Consider the following 18,410-nt stretch of genomic DNA (forward strand, 5'->3'; position numbering starts at 1 on the left):
GTGGTTAGGGGAGATAGAACCATGTTTGAACAGATGTGGTGGCAAGTTATGACTCAACGTTTTAACTTGACGCTAAACAATCTGTCCAAAATATATACAAGGTGTTTTTAAAATATGTTGTATTCAGACATTTGGAGACTTGCACCATAGTCACCCCATTGTTGTCCTGGCTGTACTTTGGCTTGATGTCATGCAGAAAGATTTGTGTTCATTCTGGAGTCTGAGTTAAGTGATCTGGATAAAGCAACTCTCTGTGTTTTGCTCCATTTATCTTTCCCTCAGTAGTCATTAGTCTTTCTAATGAAACCCATCCCAATATGGCTAGCGGCCGAGTTACAAACATTTATTTACAGTTGCATAATAGATATTGTTTTCTGAATCTAAATCAGAAATTTTAAATACTGTTTTGAAAATGTGAGATACATTTTGTTTAATCTTTAGTTGGATAGAAAAATTGTGACAATTTAACCACACAATTTTCACATTTTAATTTGTGAGGGCAGATACAGTTTTCTTAATCTGTTTTTATCAAAACCTCTGCTGTATGAAATTTTCTGAATTAGGCAATAAAAAATAAAATCAAATATACAAACACATCTCCACAATATATATATATTATTTATTTATTTTTTGATAATATTTATATTTTGTTATTTTTTGGAATGTAGAGTTGCTTGGACATGATTTTCAATATTTATCGTAGAAGGACCCTCTAGAAGAACTGTACATTTAAATAGTTACAAATGGCATTAAACTTTGCTAAACATGTTTACATGTAATTTCGTATTGGGATGTGCAGTAATACTAAATTGTAAAATATTATAGAATGTTTTAATTACTTTTAATGAAAGATATGAAATGAACAGAAAAAAAAAAAAAAAAAAACATTTTCAGTGATTGTCAGTATTCTAGACCTCAGTCATTCTCTGTTCTTCTTCAATTGGCGTTTGATTGTTCTCCTGTTTTTCTTCCTCAGTGGTGAAATGGATGATGGAAAGCCGGTGTGGGCGCCCCACCCCACGGATGGGTTCCAGCTGGGCAGAATTATCGACATCAGTGCCGATAGTCTGACCATCGAACCTCTCAGCCAGAGAGGGAAGGTGAGGAGTAGCTTCTGCAGAAATCATGTGAACACAGCGTCACGTTTAAGGCCGAAACATGCTGCACACAAGTATATGAACCCAAATGCTTCCAGTTACACAAGCTCTTTTTATACATTTTTGCATTTATTATGTGTCAGAAAATGCAGTTCATTATCCAACGGAAGTACATTATGCACTCGCAAGGGCTCTACATTAATAGTCTTTTATTCAGTTTACATTTAAAGATCATGTAATGTCATGTCAGATTATAAATTTGAATCTTGCTGAGCAAGTTAAACTGTCATCATGTTTATATTGAGTATAATAACATATGGTTTAAAGAGAAAGTTCACTCAAATGTGGAAAAAAAAATCATCATTTTCTCACCTTCATGTCGTTGCAAACCTGTATGATTTTCTTTCTTCTGCTGAACACACACACACACAAAAAAAACTCTTTTATTTCTCGAAATACATTATTTTATGATCCACAGAAGAAAGACAGTCATAGAGTTTTGGAACAACAATGATGACAGAATAGAAACCCGATTCCAAAAAAGTTGGGACAATGTACAAATTGTGAATAAAAAAGGAATGCAATAATTTACAAATCTCATAAACTTATATTTTATTCAGAATAGAATATAGATAACATATCAAATGTTGAAAGTGAGACATTTTGAAATGTCATGCAAAATATTGGCTCATTTTGGATTTCATGAGAGCTACACATTCCAAAAAAGTTGGGACAGGTAGCAATAAGAGGCCGGAAAAGTTAAATGTACATATAAGGAACAGCTGGAGGACTAATTTGCAACTTATTAGGTCAATTGGCAACATGATTGGGTATAAAAAGAGCCTCTCAGAGTGGCAGTGTCTCTCAGAAGTCAAGATGGGCAGAGGATCACTAATTGTGGAGCAATATCAGAAAGGAGTTTCTCAGAGAAAAATTGCAGAGAGTTTGAAGTTATCATCATCTACAGTGCATAATATCATCCAAAGATTCAGAGAATCTGGAACAATCTCTGTGCGTAAGGGTCAAGGCCGACAAAGAAGACCTAAGACAGTTGAGCAACTAGAAGCCTGTGTTAGACAAGAATGGGACAACATTCCTATTCCTAAACTTAAGCAACTTGTCTCCTCAGTCCCCAGACGTTTGCAGACTGTTATAAAAAGAAGAGGGGATGCCACACAGTGGTAAACATGGCTTTTTTGAGATGTGTTGATGCCATGAAATTTAAAATCAACTTATTTTTCCCTTAAAATGATACATTTTCTCAATTTAAACATTTGATATGTCATCTATGTTGTATTCTGGATAAAATATTGAAATTTGAAACTTCCACATCATTGCATTCTGTTTTTATTCACAATTTGTACAGTGTCCCAACTTTTTTGGAATTGGGTTTGTACATTTGTTACAGTGTTATTTAATTTTTTTTTAATGTTAATTAATAAAAATCTAGGGGGATATATTAGGCAGCAAGTGGTGGACATTTTGTCCTCAAAGTTGATGTGTTAGAAGCAGGAAAAATGGGCAAGCATAAGGATTTGAGCGAGTTTGACAAGGGCCAAATTGTGATGGCTTGACGACTGGGTCAGAGCATCTCCAAAACTGCAACTCTTGTGGGGTGTTCCTGGTCTGCAGTGGTCAGAATCTATCAAAAGTGGTCCAAGGAAGGAACAGTGGTGAACCGGTGACTGGGTCATGGGAGGCCAAGGCTCTTTGATGCACGTGGGGAGCGAAGGTTGGACACAATGGACAGACAAGCTACTGTAGCTCAAAATGCTAAAGAAGTTAATGTTGGTTGGTTCTGATAGAAAGGTTTCAGAATACACAGTGCATTGCAGTTTGTTGCATATGGGGCTGCATAGACCAGTCAGGGTGCCCATGCTTACCCCTGTCCACCGCCAAAAGCGCCAACAGTGGGCTCTTGAGCATCAGAACTGGACCACGGAGTAATGGAAGAAGGTGGCCTAGTCTGATGAATCATGGTTTCTTTTATATCACATGGATTGCCGGGTACGTGTGAGTCACTTTCCTGGGGAACACATGGCACCAGGATGCACTATGGGAAGAAGGCAAGCTGGCGGAGGCAGTGTGATGCTTTGGGCAATGTTCTGCTGGGAAACCTTGAGTCCTGGCATCCATGTGGATGTTACTTTGACACGTACCACCTACCTAAGCATTGTTGCAGTTCATGTACACCCTTTCATGGAAACGGTATTTCCTGGTGTCTGTGGCCTCTTTCAGCAGGATAATGCGCTCTGCCACAAAGCAGAAATGGTTCAGGAATGGTTTGAGGAGCACAACAACGAATTTGAGGTGTTGACTTGGCATCCAAATTCCCCAGTCATCTCAATCCAGTCAAGCATCTGTGGGATGTGCTGAACAAACAAGTCAAATCCATGGAGGCCCCACCTCGCAACTTACAGGACTTAAAGGATCTGCTGCTAACGTCTTGGTGCCAGATACCACAGCACACCTTCAGGGGTCTAGTGGAGCCCACGCCTCGACGGGTCAGGGCTGTTTTGGTAGCAAAAGTGGGACCAACACAATATTAGGAAGGTGGTCATAATGTTATGCCGGATTAGTGTATAAAAATAAAAAGTTTTTAGTTTTGACTTTGAGCAGTTGTTCTCTGTAGGTTTTGTTTCAGATTTTACTGTGGACTTCAAACAGTGACCCCCACGAAATGCTTTGTGTTCAACACAAATCATGTTTATCCTAATTTTTATGCTTTGTGTCGTCCTGTGGTTTTCAAGGGTCATGTCACCCAACCTCCCAATGCTGAAATCTGTCTATTTGTTCGAGATTCATGACAAATTGACATCTTTGATTGGACTCACAACCTTTTATTGTTGTTGTTTAGTTTCTCATCTTGTGTTAAAGTTTATAAAAAAAACATATTGTATCTGATTTGAGTGATGTGAATTTGCGATCTAAATGAATTGTGATGAGAAAATAAGACCTTGTACAGCAAACCAATGGCAAGAAAACCTCTTTCTCACAAACAAATGACTGTGCTTGATTATGAGGATTATGAGGCCAGTTGTTATAATTAATTAAATGCCAAAAAAACTCACATTACCTGTTTGAATCATTCTAAAGAATCCTGAACCCACTGAATCCATTAGAGTGGTTAATGAATCATTAAATGACTGACTTACTGAGCTGCAAGTTATCATTGCTTTTAGCCTTGTCCGTCTTGAAATGAAGGAAGTTTTGTATTTTCAAGGTTCATGACACTTCTCATAAAAAAAAATAAAAAAAAATCATTACTGACTAATCATTCATCTAAATGTAGTTTTAATGTACTATAAAAATATTTATCTTTAACTGAACGTTGTCATAAGAACATCATTTAGTAAATATTACAATTTATGTTTTGTTGTATCTTTGTTTCAGGGTGGTTATTGTTAAAATGGCTGAGATGGGGTGAATAGGAGCCACAGTTCTGTAGAAAACAAAGATAGACATGACTTATAGTTGAGGGTGGAAATGAAAGTACTCACTCTCCTACTGGTTGTCAAGGAACACCAGTGAAAATCTCATTAAAAACCGCATTCCCAAGTGAACATTCGGTTGATTTAAGTGCTTTTAATAAAATGCTTGTGCTTTAAGAACAAGGAACTGCTAATACAATCTCATAATGAGATACTCACATTTCTTGCCATGTTTCTGTCAAAACCATTTTTTTGCAATTCACAGATTCTTTGCACAAGCAGCAGAATGATTTAAACTCTATGGCTGAATGCATCTGTTTTCAGAGCTGCTGCAAACACATCCTGTTGCCCATATGGAGTCCGGTCCTCTCTGGAGCTTTACACACATTACAGTAGCAATAACTCTGTGTGTGTTTGTGTGTGTGTTTTCACATCTGACAACTACAAGACAGAGTGTTGTGTGCAGCATTACATCTAGCCCATGTGATTTGTGTGCAGTGTGATGTCGCCGAGTTGTGAAAGCACAATGGGCTGTCTGTTCACACGCTATAAGTATGTGTGTGTGTGGAGGACACACTACTGTCTAATATCAGAACAGAAGCATGGAGGTGGAATACATGAAGTGGGAACTGTAGTTAATTAGTTGTAGTTGTTTGCTACGGCAAGCATCAATATTGCTATCAGACTCCAAGTATTAAAGGGTTAGTTCACCCAAAATTAAAATACTGCCATCATTTAATCACCCTCATGTCGTAAGAATGTAACAATCCAAACGCGTAAGAATTTTGTTCATCTTTGAAACACAAATGAAGATTATTTCTGTGCTTCAATTAAAAGTCTGAAACTTTGATGCTTCAAAAAGTTCATAAAGTGATTGTAAAAGTAATCCAGATTAAGTGGTTTAATCCAAGACTTCTGAAGAGACACAATCACTTTATATTAGGGTTGATTTGAAAAATATCAGTTTCTCGATTTTAATCGATACTCATTTTGATGAAAATGTCGATTTTTATATCCTAAGTATCGATCTTTTAGTTTTTGCTGTTTTCAGTTGATATGTGAACACAACGTCACTTAACATTATTTGTAGAACGCCTGCCATCCAATAAATTAAAGGCTTTGTTACTTGTGATATGAAATATAGTGTCATGAATGATATATAGTTTCAGCTTTCAAATTCTGTCAATTTTATTATGAATCAGTGTTTCAACCTCGGAAAGACGTCAATAAAACTGCTTATGCCACTCATATCGATTCATTTACCTCAGAAAAGCCATTCAGTGACCAACCATAGCTTGATAGCTAGAAAACTGAACTCTAGAGAGGAGCATTTTTCTAAATATGTGCACTATATTACATATCCAACCTATTCTTCAATATTTAATATATGTTTGAATAAATAAATACATCCAAGTGTTTATAACAGCCAGCATTTAAATGTTTAGGCTATGTTTCAAAAAGCAAATTGGAGTAGACACACAATTATGTCATTTAAAAATACCATTATGTTATTATTATAAAACTGCCTTATGTGTCATTTAAATGTTTCTATAGAAATCAGTTAATTTTATCCTTTAATATTATAGTAGGCCTAATGAACCAACTGACAGGGTTCCTTGTATAGTTTACAGCAATAGTTGAAAGAGATTTTTAAATTTTTTTTTTTCTAAAATAAATTGGCATGTACTGTACCTGTTATATATGCAATTTAATCAATGTCAAATTGGAATTGAATTGAATCACAAGCCTGTGAATCGAAATCAAATTGTGAAAATTGTCAATGACCAGTCCTACTTTATATAATATACAGATTTAATTTAGGCTTTTGTTCTACTATTGTGTATATATACACATCAACACACACACATAGAGTACATGCAGGCAGTAAACGGAAGCTCAGCTGTTATTGCTTGACACATGAAAACCTTTTTTTTTTTTTTTTTTTCCACATCAAACAAGTACAGTTGAGCTTTCATTTACTGTGTTTGATGTGCTTTATGTGGTGAACGTACAATGTCCTCTAAAATGTCTTTATGAACATTTTGAATCATCATTGTTTTGGTGCAATGGATTCTCAAGTTTCAGTAAAAATATCATTATGATGATATTTCATATCAAAAATATCAAAGATGAGCAAAAGTCTAATGGGTTTGAAAACAACATGAGGGTAAGTAAATGATTGCAGATTCTAGTCTTTGACAGTTAAAGGAGCACAAAACTAACAAATGAGTCAGTCTGCTACACAACACACTTAACGATTGGTGTGTCACGACCGGATATTCTGACGAACCGACTGTAAGCACTGACTGAGCACAACTGGAACAAACTTGGTCCGTTTGAGTATGATAAGTCGTAACAACCAAATTACATTCATAATCAGCCTGACAGTCATGTAGTTTGTTCCCGGCCTGAGAAACCAGCCAGAACCCCCTAGCAACAGCATAGTTAAAACACTCTGTACACCACAAATTAATGGGGTAACAAACACTACGTCTCGTTTCGAAGGCTGCATCCTCCGGAGGTTGCATTTGTTGGCCACATACGTCATCAAAGATGTCTTATTTCAGAAAAGTAACTATTATAAATTAATAGTAATTTTCATATGACTTTGAAATGAATTGGTTACTTTAGTGAAATGAGGCATCCTCTATGATGTATGCGGCCTACAAATGTGACCTCCGGAGGATGCAACCTTCAAAATGAGACTCAGGAAACATCTTAGCAACTGCATATGTAGAGTTCCCTAGCAACACCCTGCCAACCCTCCACAACTCCCTAGCAACACCTTAGCTTCATGATTCCCAATACTGCTCACTTTTTTTCACTGACATGCAGAATTCAGATTATTAAAGTGTTCATTAACCTTTAATGCAAGCTGAGAGCTGTATGTATGTGCATGTGCAAGTGAAAGCGTGTGGCACTTATTAGAATTTAGTCTTTTACAAAAGTTTTCATGAGCTTTTAGCATGCTATACAATTAATAAATTCATTTCTCTGTGTTCCAGAACTTTCAAGCTCCTGTCAATCAAGTCTTCCCTGCTGAAGATGATGTCAACAAACATGTGGAGGACAACTGTAAGTGTCAATGAGTTCAAAATGGACATGTCAGTCATGTGTTGGATAAAATGAAACCATTCACTAATGATTTCCTGTGTGTGTTCCAGGCTCATTGATGTACTTGAATGAAGCTACGCTTCTAAATAATGTCCGTGTGCGTTATAGTAAAGATAAGATTTATGTAAGTATGTTCTTTATTGCAAATGTTTGTCATGAAGACACTATTCTTTATGTCCCCTGCACTTCATGATATCCACTCTACATGGCAAGATGTCTTAGCCTAAAGTTTGCTTCACTTGCTCTGTCGGTCGCTTTCCGCTTCATCTCGCGGAATGTGCACGTAAAGTCATTTTCGTCCACTGGTGTCCACACACATGCTGCATGATTTTTCTGTGATTGAACACACTGAAATAGGTTGTTCACATACACTTTCTGTGCTTGTGGTCAATAAAGTATACTTTGAATGGCTTGCAATGCATGCTCAACTGTGTGTGAAACGGAGCAGAATTATTCAGTAGTGCAGAAATGTATTGTCAACACTGTCAATATCAGTAAAATAGCTTAGAAACTGAAAAGTTCTAGCATATATTTCCTAGTAACTAAAACCCACAGCTTCACTATTTGTTGAGAGATTCTGCCAGGTAGAATTAATTAATAATCGCTCTCACTAATGCATTCATGTAATTGTAATCTTTACTGCACTACTTTATTTCTATATGATTTAGAACGAGCAGAAATCCATGAAAAATAATGACCCAAAGACAATAGAACTGATAAAAATAAGTTATGTAGGAGCAATATTTGAGGGCAGCATCATATGGCATAGCTGTGCACAAGGCAACCCATGTTCGAGTCTCAGCTCAAGGTTCAGGCTCACGGCAGTGGAATGGGGAAACTGCAAGGTCTCGAGATGCGTTTTTTTAAAAAGTTGAACTCATTTGAACTTGAGCGTCGCATTTTTAGAATGCTGTGTCATGCGCTTGACACTGCAAAAGTCGCAAGACACAAGCGCAATGGTCAAACATGTCTGTCTAGTGTGTTTAGATAGAAAAACAATGGAAAAGTAGCGCTTTGGAATGAAAAATAACATGTTATGTGTGAACAGCCCCTTCATTAATGACGTCATCATTTTTTAGTCGACTCAACTAATCACAAATGTCGAGACTTCTTTCAAAAACTGACCAAGCAGTGTACATTAAAAACGCAGTTCATACACACTTCTCTTCTATGATTAAATGTTTTTAATTTCTGAAGTTCCTAAAAAATCATTGTACAAATTGTACAAATTTTCAATGCTTATTAGTATTTGGTTGTCTACAGAATAAAAATGCATTAATTGGTTCCTTTCTTGCTGCTCATGTTACTTTGTGTTCCAGACATTTGTGGCCAACATCCTGATTGCTGTGAATCCATATTGTGAGATTCCCAAGCTGTATTCCCCAGAGAGCATTAAACAGTACCGGGGCCGATCGCTGGGCACTCTGCCACCTCACGTCTATGCAATTGGTAAACATTTCATGCGAAGGAAGTGCCCCTATTATGCTATTAAAGGTTCCTACAATAGGTTTACATGCATCCAAGGTCAAAAAACATTTATTTTCTCATAATATATATTGCAGCATCATTACTTTTCTCACAGTGTCTGAAGCAGTTAGATCAAGGATTCAGTCACTCTAAACCCCTCCTTTCCGAGAGCCTACTCTGCTCTGATTGTACAGATGGCACAGTCTGTTGTGATTGGTTGACCACTTACAGCACGTGTCGGAAACAAAACCATATCTGAATTTCAGCTCCGGAGGCTTTCTCAGCACATGACGCAAAGTGATACAAACAGTAACTATGGCGTCGGTTTTACCGTATCAATTCCAGCATGAGTCCTCACCCTTTTGAGGTGTGTGCAAAGGGAATTTGCTTTGGCAGCACAGAAATCAGCATCTTCTTGCCATGTCGAAAACACAAGAACAAAACTCTTCCAGTCTTAGCTACAACTACTGTACAGTGTTTGAGGGTCAAAGCAGACGTTGTTCGTGGGAAGCCAATGCAAACCATAGGCTGGCATTGTGCAAATTTGTTACATTAGGTTTGTAATAGGAAGTAAGACTGGAATTACTGACTACTCATTTCAGTAGTTCAGAATCGATTCTTTCTTTTAGAAGACAATAACATTATTTGTTGTGCACTTTGATCTTTAAGACTTGCAGAGCTTTTAAATTTACAAACAGCTATTTTACTCACTGCATGAAAGCTAATAAAAAGCATAATAGAGGCATTTTACGGATTCTCAGTGATGTACACAAAATATATACTATTAGCTTGAAAAAAATGTGTTACTTAATATTTATTTATACTCTCTGTATATACTCATACCTTTTATTTGTTTTGTTTAGCGGATAAAGCCTATCGTGACATGAAGGTGTTGAAGATGAGTCAGTCCATCATTGTGTCGGGAGAGTCAGGAGCTGGAAAGACAGAAAACACCAAGTTTGTTCTCAGGTATAGAAAGGTCTCATTTATATATCTACAAATAGTTTGAATAATATGAAGATATGCATTTCTACATAACACTTCAATCCTTTGTTTTTACACTTAATACATGATATGAGATGAATTTAGGAATTGTGAATATGTTTAATTTAATGTGAGATTGGTTCACAGGTACTTAACTACATCTTATGGTACAGGTCAAGACATTGATGAAAGAATAGTTGAAGGTACGCTTGATTGAACTGACCATTACTAATCTAAATTTGTACTCCACTATACTTTAACTAATGTAAGTCACAGAAAATATGATTAAGAAACAACTGTTTTCTGTTTTCTCTCAATTCCAGCAAACCCACTGCTCGAGGCATTTGGAAATGCCAAAACTGTCCGAAACAACAACAGCAGTCGCTTTGGGAAATTTGTGGAGATTCACTTTAATGAAAAGGTGTGTCTTGTTAAAATGTCCCACTAAAACAGATGAATGCAATGCTTTTTAGATAGCAGTGCACATAGTTTATTGCGGAGTTTGTTGTCTGCTGAGTGCTTGGCACAACAACATGCGCTACTGTCTTTTTGATTGATATAGTGATCCAAATGTGTGATTTTATAAATTAATTTGTTAGACATTTCTTTGAATGCAGTGCTGATTTGTTTTCCAGAATGCAGTAGTAGGTGGTTTTGTGTCCCATTACCTGTTGGAGAAGTCCCGTATCTGCACGCAGGGTCAGGAGGAGAGGAACTATCACATTTTCTACAGGCTGTGTGCTGGAGCTCCTGAAGACATCAAGGAGAAGTTCCACCTCAGCTCTCCAGAATATTTCAGGGTGTGTGAATCCTGCATCTCACCGACCCACTCCAGCCTGACAAAAACACTTACAGTACACTTGGACTTCTTTAAAATAGCCAGTAATGCTCGGTTTATACCTGATATTAAGATGCATTTTGGTAGATCGGATCACAAGTGGACGACGCTACATACAGGTTTAAACGGGTTCTAAAACGTTTTGTGCTGAGCGAGTGTTTCGCGGAAATAATGCAAACTCTGACTATTTCTCGACCCAGTTATAAAAATGTGTTCTCATCTTGTGCAGAAGTGGTCCAGCCAAAACGCTGCATCTGAAACTTCATATAAGGAAGAATATAAGCAAAGACTATAGAAAAACACTTTGATGTAAGTCAGTAAGTTTCCTGCTGACAATTTGGATTACTCTTGGGTTTTTAATGCTTTCTTTAACATCACAACTGACATAACAGAGTATTCCATCTGAGTCAGATACACAAATTATTAGGTTCTGACCTCAATGCCAGGGAATAACCTGATTTATTAATAAAGTCTTGTAAAGGCGGTTTATTTCCATTGCCATGTTATTGGTTTGCATGTAAACCGAGACAACGGGTTAATTCAATAAGCTGATTTCTTGGAGTCATCAGCGTATCGGTGTGCACATTTGGCTTCCTGAACAGATATTTTTACAGTATATGCATTTCGATAATGACATGTCTCTTCTTAATTTGTGCTATATTAGCATGAAAGTATTATTTGAAATATTCAGGTTGATACATTTATGAGTGTGATCTGTGTTCAAAATTGTATTATTTAAATAGAATCATTCTTGACTGTTTGCCAGGTGTTCTTTCAAATAACGTTTCTAAACCATGTTTGTATACATTTTTTTTCTCCATCTAGTATCTAAGTCGAGGATGCACAAGGTACTTCTCTACCAAGGATTCAGACAAGCTGATTCCCCAAAACCGCAAGAGTCCAGAGGTAATATTATATTTTTTTCAATGAATTCTCTGTATAATCAGAAGAACTGCCACCAATATGGCTTGGAACGACTCTAAATGTGCACTCCTGCACATTTAAACATTAAAAGAAACATTTTTAGTTAGCTTGGATGGGTAAGAGTATAAATATATTGGATACATCTGAAAGGCAGTCTGACTAGGTATTGTAAAAGTTAATTACATAGATTTTTCACGATTTATGGAAACTTTTTGTTCCTGGAATATACTGCATTTAAAGAAGTATATTCCAATGAAATATTCTTTTCCACCAATTTCACACATTTCGACACCAAGCATGAAAAATTTATTGAATTTACTGGAAATAATTCACAGTTGTGTCATTTAAAATATTCTGTTTTCAAAGTTTTGGATTAAGGGGGCAATAGAGTCATTGGTGTGATGGGTAGATACAGGGAACAGTAGAGGGTCACTGCGGGATGTGATTCTGATTGATTAGGCATGATAAACCTCAGCTCTGATTCCTCTTGTCTTTTGTGAGCGTCTACACTTGTGTTTGGTTGCTGATCTACGGCTTGATATTTCACAGATGCAAGGCATTTGCAAATGACCTTGTATATCGAAGTGTTTATAATTATGCATGATTGTGTTCATACTAATCTAATCACTGTACTAATCATCATTGTCTATGGTTGTGTGTCTGTTTGTGTGTCCATGATACATCAAAGGATGGGAAGGTGAATATGTGTGTTGTTGTGCAATTATTGGGACTTTGGTTTTCATCTTCCTTTTGTGATATAAATACATGACCTGGGTCCAATGTATTTCTTACAAGACAAAGATAACTATATTATGGACTTTTGTATCATATGGAATGTGGGCTTACTTATTTTAATCGATGTCTCATCGTTAACTAAAGAACAAGGAAACAAACTTGAAGGAATATTCTGAGTTCAACTTCAACTTCATTTTGACTTCCTTTTCAATCCTTTTCTTAAAAAAAAAAAAAATCCAGGTTACACTGGTTACATATTAACCTTATGCATTATATCCAATTTTATAACATGTTCTTGCCATGACCATGTTACACATAAAAGCTCAAAAAAAAAAAAAAAATTATATATATATTTGACCCAGATCTTGTAAAAATGGAAAGTTACTTTCATTTCTTGGGAGCTAAACTGCCATTTCCCTCCTGTTTTGGCTTTCCTTAAGGTAATGGGATATTCTTCTCTTAATATTCATGTTTATTATTTGACACAAAATAGTAATCGTATTACAGCAGGATGCAAGTCTAATGCACTTTTAAGATCCACCACATGAATTCAGGTTAATGGTATTAGTGGTATACTGTGACAGTATATTTGCAGTGTTTGTGCCTGCTGTACAGTATGTGCTCTTCTCAGTAAGGACACATTTCTTTATCAGCTGCATTTGTGAACCATCAGGTTCCTTTCAATTTCACATGTTTTTGAACATAAGACAAAAATCCATAATGCCAGCAACTTATCGTTTTATTGATGGTTTCAGCTCAGTATTAACAGGCATCTGGGGCAGTCAAAATTGATGTCATTTAAAAATATCCACACACAGTTATAGTCAGTCTTGTGATTGTCATGGGAGGTTGGGAATTTTGTAAAATTCATGATAGTAGTACTAGAGTTTACCTGCTGCTATCACTGAATGTTTCACACCTGATGAGTCACGACCCGCTACAGTCACGATCCACACCCTCTGAAAGACAACATCCACAGAGACTGCAGTTTATGATGATCAAACCACAGAAATCACCAAAATTCTACTGCTGCGCCTGGATAATTCAAGAAATTAAGGGTGCAATGCGTAACATTTGGGAGGATCAATTGACAGTAATGGAGTATAATGTACATAACTATGTTTTCAGTGGTACATAAAGACATTACATATTGAACCATTATGTTTTTAGTACCTTTAGAATGAGCCATTTCTATCTCATACACCGCGGGTCCCCCCTCCATGTCAAGTCGCCATTATGTGCCGGTCAGGTGGGAAGGAGCGAGGACTCAATTTGCAGGGAAGAGGGCTTTTATTAATAATTAAAAAATAAAACAAAAACACAACAAAAACTACCCCGTGGGGGAAAACAGACTTGACAAAAACAGGACACGACTTGACTTGACTTGACTTGACTTGACTTGACTTGACTGACTACACCAGGGAAAATTATGACAACGAACCAGCACAGGACTGCAAACACAAGGAGAAATATAGCTGCGAGCAGCGATGGCGGGCCCAAGCCCGGTGGCACCGCCACCCCGGTGGCTTCAGGGCAACTGTGCACAGCGGGCAATAGGCACTTAAAACGGTTAAACATCAAAGGACTATGTCAAATTCACTCTACATTTACTGCACTACAAGGTGCCGTTATAGAGCCCCTCCTCCCTGCCCATTTTCAAAGGATTACATGTGCCAAGTTTTAACATTATTCTGATTAATTTTGAAGCAAATCAGGTAAAAATAAGAGGGTGATCTCAATTTATGCTAAAAGTGACACATTTTCTGCTTCCAGTTGGTGGCGCTATGACTTTGAATCACAATAGTCAAATCCATGTGATCAGCCTTGTACAACGAAGACTGAGCCAAAGTTTCATCAAAATCAATTAATGTATGCAGAAGTTATAACACTTTGTTGCCCTTTTCTTGCCATAAATTCGTTGCCTCGCCACGGCCAAACCGTTTGAGATATCCAAAATCCGTTTGCAATTAAACAACTTCAATGTGTTAGCAACAAGTTAAAAAAAGCTTGGTGTAAATTGGATAAACCCTGTAGGAGTAGTAGTATAAAATTCATAGCCTGTTTTTTCAAAAAATTAACATTCAAACCAAAATAGCTGACTTCCTGTTGGTCGGAGCTAATGAATGTAAATTAGAAAATTGTCCGGCTTGATGAGAATAATATATGTACCGAGTTTGGTGACTGTAGGAAAAACTAACCCCCCCACTTTTGTCAAAAGGTGGCGCTACTGAGCCCCTCCACCACGCCCATTTCTATGGCTTTGTCCATGTGTACTGGTTGACAATATTGATGTGTGTGTCGAGTTTCATGCAATTTGAAGCATGTTAAGAGCCTCAAAAACACTCAAGAATATTATTACAGTTTGACCTGTTGCCATGGCAACAATATTTCAAATATCAAAAATCCTGTCATAGGTCTACATCTGCTGTGTATTGACATTACACTGATGAAGTTTGAAGCAAATCAGGTAAAAATAAGAGGGTGATCTCAAAGCATTTTAAAAGTGATACACTTCTTGCTGCCATTTGGTGGCGCTATAACTTTGACTCACAATTGTTACATCCATGTGATCAGACTACTACAACCAACACACTCCTGAAGTTTCATAAACATCAATCAATGTATGTAGAAGTTATAACACATTTCCTGTTTCCCTTTTCTCGCCATAAATTCGTTGCCTCGCCACGGCCAAACCGTTTGAGATATCCAAAATCCGTTTGCAATTAAACAACTTCAATGTGTTCGCAACAAGTTAAAAAAAGCTTGGTGTAAATTGGATAAACCCTGTAGGAGTAGTAGTATAAAATTCATAGCCTGTTTTTTCAAAAAATTAACATTCAAACCAAAATAGCTGACTTCCTGTTGGTCGGAGCTAATGAATGTAAATTAGAAAATTGTCCGGCTTGATGAGAATAATATGTGTACCGAGTTTGGTGACTGTAGGAAAAACTAACCCCCCCACTTTTGTCAAAAGGTGGCGCTACTGAGCTCCTCCACCACGCCCATTTCTATGGCTTTGTCCATGTCTACTGGTTGACTATATTGATGTGTGTGTCGAGTTTCATGCAATTTGAAGCATGTTAAGAGCCTCAAAAACACTCAAGAATATTATTACAGTTTGACCTGTTGCCATGGCAACAATATTTCAAATATCAAAAATCCTGTCATAGGTCTACATCTGCTGTGTATTGACATTACACTGATGAAGTCTGAAGCAAATCAGGTAAAAATAAGAGGGTGATCTCAAAACATTTCAAAAAGTGATACACTTCCTGCTGCCAGTTGGTGGCGCTATAACTTTGACTCACAATAGTCACATCCATGTGATCAGACTCCTATAACGAACACACTCGTGAAGTTTCATAAAGATCAATATATGTATTAAGACGTTATAACACATTTCCTGTTTCCTTTTTCTCGCCATAAATTCGTTGCCTCGCCACGGCCAAACCGTTCGAGATATCAAAAATCCCCTGGCAATTTTTAATCATCAGTGTCTTGACTTCATGCTGACCGAGTTTGGTGGCGATCGGATTAATCGTCTAGGAGGAGTATATCAAATTCCAGAGCATGCATTTTTCAAACAACCCTTAATAGCTGACTTCCTGTTGGCGTGGCGATTAACTTAGAGCGCGAAAGTTGTTCGGCCCGATGAGGTCTATATGTGTACCGAGTTTCATACTAATACGTGCAAGCATGTTTAATATATGGACCAAATATTCAGACTTTTTCAAGGGGGCGCTGTCGAGCCCCCCTGCCACGCCCGGGTACCAGCCTCTCCGGCGTCCTAATGGCCGCAGATTCCAATGTGTGTGCCAATTTTCAAGAGTTTTTGAGCATGTTAAGGCCCCCAAAAAGCCCCGGAAGACGAAAAAAAAAAAAAATAAAAAAATAAATAAATAATCCTTAGAAGAACAAGAGGGCCCTGCGCGAATTTTCGCTTGGGCCCTAATAAATAGGAGCAAACAAGGCAGGTAATGAGGGAGGACAGGTGGGGCAAATCAACCAATAATGAGGTAACAAGGTGGGTGGGGTCAAGACAATAGACATGAGAGCACATGGCACAAGAAACACATGACAAGCCATGTGCTCACACCAAACAAAACAAAGACACAAGCACATGGCCAATGAAGACAAATCACAAGCCATGTGCTTACACAAGACGAGACATGAACACGTGACTATGAAAATTCATAAGCCACGTGTTCACACAAAACAAGACAACATGAGAGCATGCAGTCTGTGTTTCACGGGGTGTAGCACGCGCTACACAACACAAGACAAAAACACAACAAGAGAGCACGCGGCAGGTGGAATAACCGCGTGCTACACAACATGACAATACAAGAGACAAAACATGAGACAAGAGCGCACGGCAAGTGAAAGTACACACAACCCGTGCGCTCACAATAAAGACAGGACTGGGAGCACGAGTGTCCGAATCCCGACACGAAACCGAAACCAAACTAGACACGAGTGCCGGGATCCGAACGCCACGCTCCCAACATGAAACAAGGCACGCAGACAAGAGAGCGCACGGCCCCGAGAGATCTCGAGACCGTACGCTCACACAAAAACACGACAAGAACGGGAGTGTCAGAGCTCTGTCACAAAACCAAGAAATAAACTAGACCGAAGTGACAGAGCCCTGACAGCGCCAGCAAGTTTTTACAGCAGCTCTAAATGGACAAACACTCTACAGAGTGCGTTTAGACACTATGTTGTTCTTCTAAATTGTTCATGTTTTTAGAGGCAGCTTGCATCGTCACTACATTGAATACACATGCAGTAGTAGTAGTAGAATTATTAGAAACAGAGACCGTTCTTTTTAGAGGTAAGAAAAAACCTCATTGCTTCACACAAGCAATCGTGTGAGACGCTTCTGGGAGGGAATTTAACCAAATCATTCTGATGAGACTGGCTCAGGCATTTCAGAATGACCAAACCAACACTTGAGATGCTGTGCGATGCGATTGGTCCACTGGTTATCCAATCACATCCACTGTTGAGACAAAGTCATGAGAGTTTGTTGTTGCAGTTCGAGGGATTTATTTGGTACGATATCCCAAAATAGTTGAATGGAAACGGCTAATGTCATGAACGCAGTTCCTCAACCCCTGTGGCTTTACAAACCACTCTTCGCTCTGAAGTCACTAGAATGCTGCATGTTTGAGCTTTTATGTGTTTGAGGAGTCAAACAAAAAAATAAAACAAAATTACAAAAGACATTTCAAAAGCATTTTCAAAATGCACAGTATCCCAGGACATTTCAAACCAAGTAGGAGACTGAAGGTATGGTCACATTAGTGAAATTTCACAGGCGAAATGGTCCATTGTCAATAGTGTAGTGATGTATTAAGCACAGCTCACACAGAAGTCACTTTCAAACCAAGCAGCTTTCTGTTGGTCAACATGGCAAATTTGCATGATGACCAACTTGAGCATCTCCATGGACAAAACTCCACATTGCGTTGATTCCTACAGTATTAAAATGACGACTTTACCTGCAAAATTTTGCCGAATAACAGTAAATATGACTAAATGCGCCAAGACCTCAAAGCAATAAGCAAGCATTACAATACAGTAAACTTTAATGTAATTTGGTTGTCTGCAGCTACATTAGATGGACCGAACCACTGCATGTAAGCAATTTTATCCCTGTAGTCAACCTGAGGGCAATGACATGGAGACTATGACAGTCATGACTTTCACAATGTAGCTTTGTGGATATATTTAAATGATTATGTAGAGTTGGTGTTCTGCTGCCCATGTACTTTTGGTTATATAGTAAAGAGTAACAAAATGTTGAAATAAATTGAT

The 18,410-nt window shown here is 37.7% G+C and overlaps 1 protein-coding gene across 3 annotated transcripts in view; it reads left to right on the forward strand.

Annotated features, from left to right (window-relative positions):
• Positions 1-18,410, forward strand: part of myo6a (myosin VIa) — a 77,998-nt gene that overhangs the window by 27,694 nt on the left and 31,894 nt on the right. For all 3 annotated transcript variants that reach the window (XM_067383554.1, XM_067383555.1, XM_067383557.1), the window contains exons 2-10: positions 977-1,100; positions 7,534-7,603; positions 7,693-7,766; positions 8,962-9,091; positions 9,973-10,078; positions 10,241-10,296; positions 10,417-10,514; positions 10,729-10,893; positions 11,757-11,837. In XM_067383554.1, coding sequence (XP_067239655.1) covers positions 984-1,100; positions 7,534-7,603; positions 7,693-7,766; positions 8,962-9,091; positions 9,973-10,078; positions 10,241-10,296; positions 10,417-10,514; positions 10,729-10,893; positions 11,757-11,837 — 897 coding nt within the window. In that variant the 5' untranslated portion in view covers positions 977-983. The remainder of the gene's footprint in view (positions 1-976; positions 1,101-7,533; positions 7,604-7,692; positions 7,767-8,961; positions 9,092-9,972; positions 10,079-10,240; positions 10,297-10,416; positions 10,515-10,728; positions 10,894-11,756; positions 11,838-18,410) is intronic.

This window comes from Chanodichthys erythropterus, chromosome 4 (genome assembly GCF_024489055.1).
Source record: "Chanodichthys erythropterus isolate Z2021 chromosome 4, ASM2448905v1, whole genome shotgun sequence".
Classification (NCBI taxonomy): Eukaryota; Metazoa; Chordata; class Actinopteri; order Cypriniformes; family Xenocyprididae; genus Chanodichthys; species Chanodichthys erythropterus.